At 39.0% G+C, this 2,577-nt stretch overlaps 1 protein-coding gene across 1 annotated transcript in view; it reads left to right on the forward strand.

Annotated features, from left to right (window-relative positions):
- LOC107095526 overlaps positions 1 to 2,577 on the forward strand; it is an 11,650-nt gene that overhangs the window by 7,487 nt on the left and 1,586 nt on the right. Inside the window, exon 3 of the mRNA XM_015391658.1 lies at positions 635 to 1,780. Coding sequence (XP_015247144.1) covers positions 635 to 1,780 — 1,146 coding nt within the window. The remainder of the gene's footprint in view (positions 1 to 634; positions 1,781 to 2,577) is intronic.

Genomic DNA, 2,577 nt, shown 5'->3' on the forward strand with positions numbered 1-2,577 from the left:
ATTTTTTTATAAGTTTGTTTATTTTTTTTAACCATTGATATTAATAAAAAATACCAAATGTCAAAAAGATTTTTAAAACTAACCAATTTAGCAACACGGTTAAAAAAGAATAGAAGTTTTTTTTTTTATATTGCGTCCTTTTATTCAGTACATGGACATGTTGCTTATATATCGAACACAATATGCATCTATGAAATCATTACAGTATCCCTGTGAGCAGTGCAAGACAAATAATTGTCTTTTTTTATTTGTTTCTTATAGCCATCGATTTATGGGTTTAATTTAAATACATTTTAAATTATAAATCAACCTGTCAGAAGGACTGCGGCTGGGAAGGTGCTTAAGGCACATTTAAATAGTCTAATGTTCATTCATAGGCATTCTCCTGTTTTACTGTAAATAAATACATACATGGAATGAGCCAGCACAAAAAAATAAAATAAACCACTTTATAAGAATCTTCTGTTACAGATTCCAGATATTAGTTCTTATCAGGAACGCAAACCAACAGATCCAATCAAAGGTTCACTTTGATGCTTTCTGGACCCTGAAGGTCCTCATAGGTTTGCAAAACATTCAAGAAGAGAAAAATGTATCAAGTTTCCATTTTAACTTCAGCCTTTTGTTTTTGCAGACTCTCAAAACTTTAACAACACTGGGAAGGAATTCGTTGTCGTTTTTCCAGAAAACATTGCCTACTATCATCCTACTGATCCAATAAACGAGATCTGGGTCACTGCTCTGCATTCTGATACAAGAATCACAATAGAAAAACTTAATATAAATAGCCAGCCTTTGAGAGTTACAGAGACGACAAATTTTACCACGGGTCTGGAACTTAAGAAGCCTGACATTCCTGAGAATTCAACCTCTTTAAATGTTTTCAGCATTTCTGACGAAGCCATCAAGGTCACCAGCACCAAAGACGTCGTCGTTCAAGCCATCAGCCTTAGAAAGAATAGTGTGCAATACGCTCCGGTTATACCTTCTCACAAACTTGGCACAAAGTACTTCATCCCACCAGTTCCTGGACTGGAAGAAAGCCCTGATGATGGAGCTGTAGTGGTAAATGTCACAGAGAGAGGTCCGTTCAGACTCATCATCGTCAATCCTGGTGAAGATCAGGCCAATGTGACCATTAAGGGGGGAGAGGAGTTAAGTGGTGCAATAGAACCTGGGAAGGTTGCTCAGATCTTGCTGAACAATAACGGGCAGTATCAGTATGTCGAAGCAGATAGGCCTGTGGCCGTCTTCTTCAGCCACCCCTGTGCTTTTCAGGATAACTGCACCTGTGGGCTTCTGCATGCCATGGTTCCTGCAGCCAAAGACGACAAAGAAGAGTTCCTCATTCCTCCGATTTTGGCTGAGCAGGCATCCATACTACTGTCTGATGAAAAGTCCAGAACATCTACTGACTCCACAGCACCTGTTGATTCTGAAGGGACAGTCATCCTTCACAAGCCCAGCTTCCTACTCACTCTGATGTCAAAAAAAGATTTTGGCAGCTGTTTTGTTCTCACACCACTGAGATATTTGATAAAAAGTTTTCACATCGTGGTCCATAAGGATGACAAAAACGGCATTTACATTGGAGGAGATCCTGCAGGGTATACAGGTTGGGAGGAGTTGAAGGGAACAGACTATGTCTCAACACATGTCAAGGTAACATTTCAAAAGGAATTCATGTGGCACAATTCCTCGGTAATGGCCGTGTACCTTGTGGGAGAGAAGAACGGTAGAATGTATGGAAACCCTGCGCCTGTTGTGAGCTCAATCCCAGGTAAGGAGGCACCAAAGCTCCGAATCCATCCAATAAATGAACCTTAATGAAGTAAAGGATGAGTTAAAGGATATATCGTCACAATAACTAATTCAATCTGCTATGTTTAAAATCTAAATTTAAAGATTGAGTTAGGTATTTAAAGGGACAGTGTGTAAGAAATTCAGCTATTTATGAACACAAATAAAGTATAATAAATAAGACTTTAATAACATAACATCAAAAAGTGAAGTGCTAAATTCACAAGGGGTGGTGCATCCAATGGGAGATGCCATGTTGCTCAGAGTAAATGAAGGTGACAGAAAGGCAGAGCTTAAGAAAGGCAAAAATGTCCGAGGATCATCCTCCCTTCCACCTTCTATTCATACTCTTTGTTCAGTGAGAGGCAAGAAAAACCCAACCACAGAAATAAAAAAGTAAAGACCCATTTTACCAGTCCACCCCTTTGGAATGGGTGTCGTCCAAAGGGCTGGACTCGTTCGTCTGCTTCAGTTTGCATGTTTTTTAAAGGCTTATTTGGGCTACTGTATAAGAGCCTCGAACTCAACGCTATTTCCGATATTTTAAATTGAAAATAACTTCCTAAGTGGGAAGCGAAATATCTTCAAACTTGGAAACAAAGTCCAAAAACAAAGTTTGTTTTTCAACTTATTTGGATTGACTATGACCTGGATGACTGAGAATCTTCACCAGCAACTTTAAAAATGGCTAATTTTCACAGATGTTATGGTAGCTAACAGCATAGGCTCCCTACAGTCCTCTTTCCAGAGGAATGTTTCCCGTGTTTTACAGTGTTT

This window comes from Cyprinodon variegatus, unplaced genomic scaffold (assembly GCF_000732505.1).
Source record: "Cyprinodon variegatus isolate N-32 unplaced genomic scaffold, C_variegatus-1.0 Scaffold554, whole genome shotgun sequence".
Classification (NCBI taxonomy): domain Eukaryota; kingdom Metazoa; phylum Chordata; class Actinopteri; order Cyprinodontiformes; family Cyprinodontidae; genus Cyprinodon; species Cyprinodon variegatus.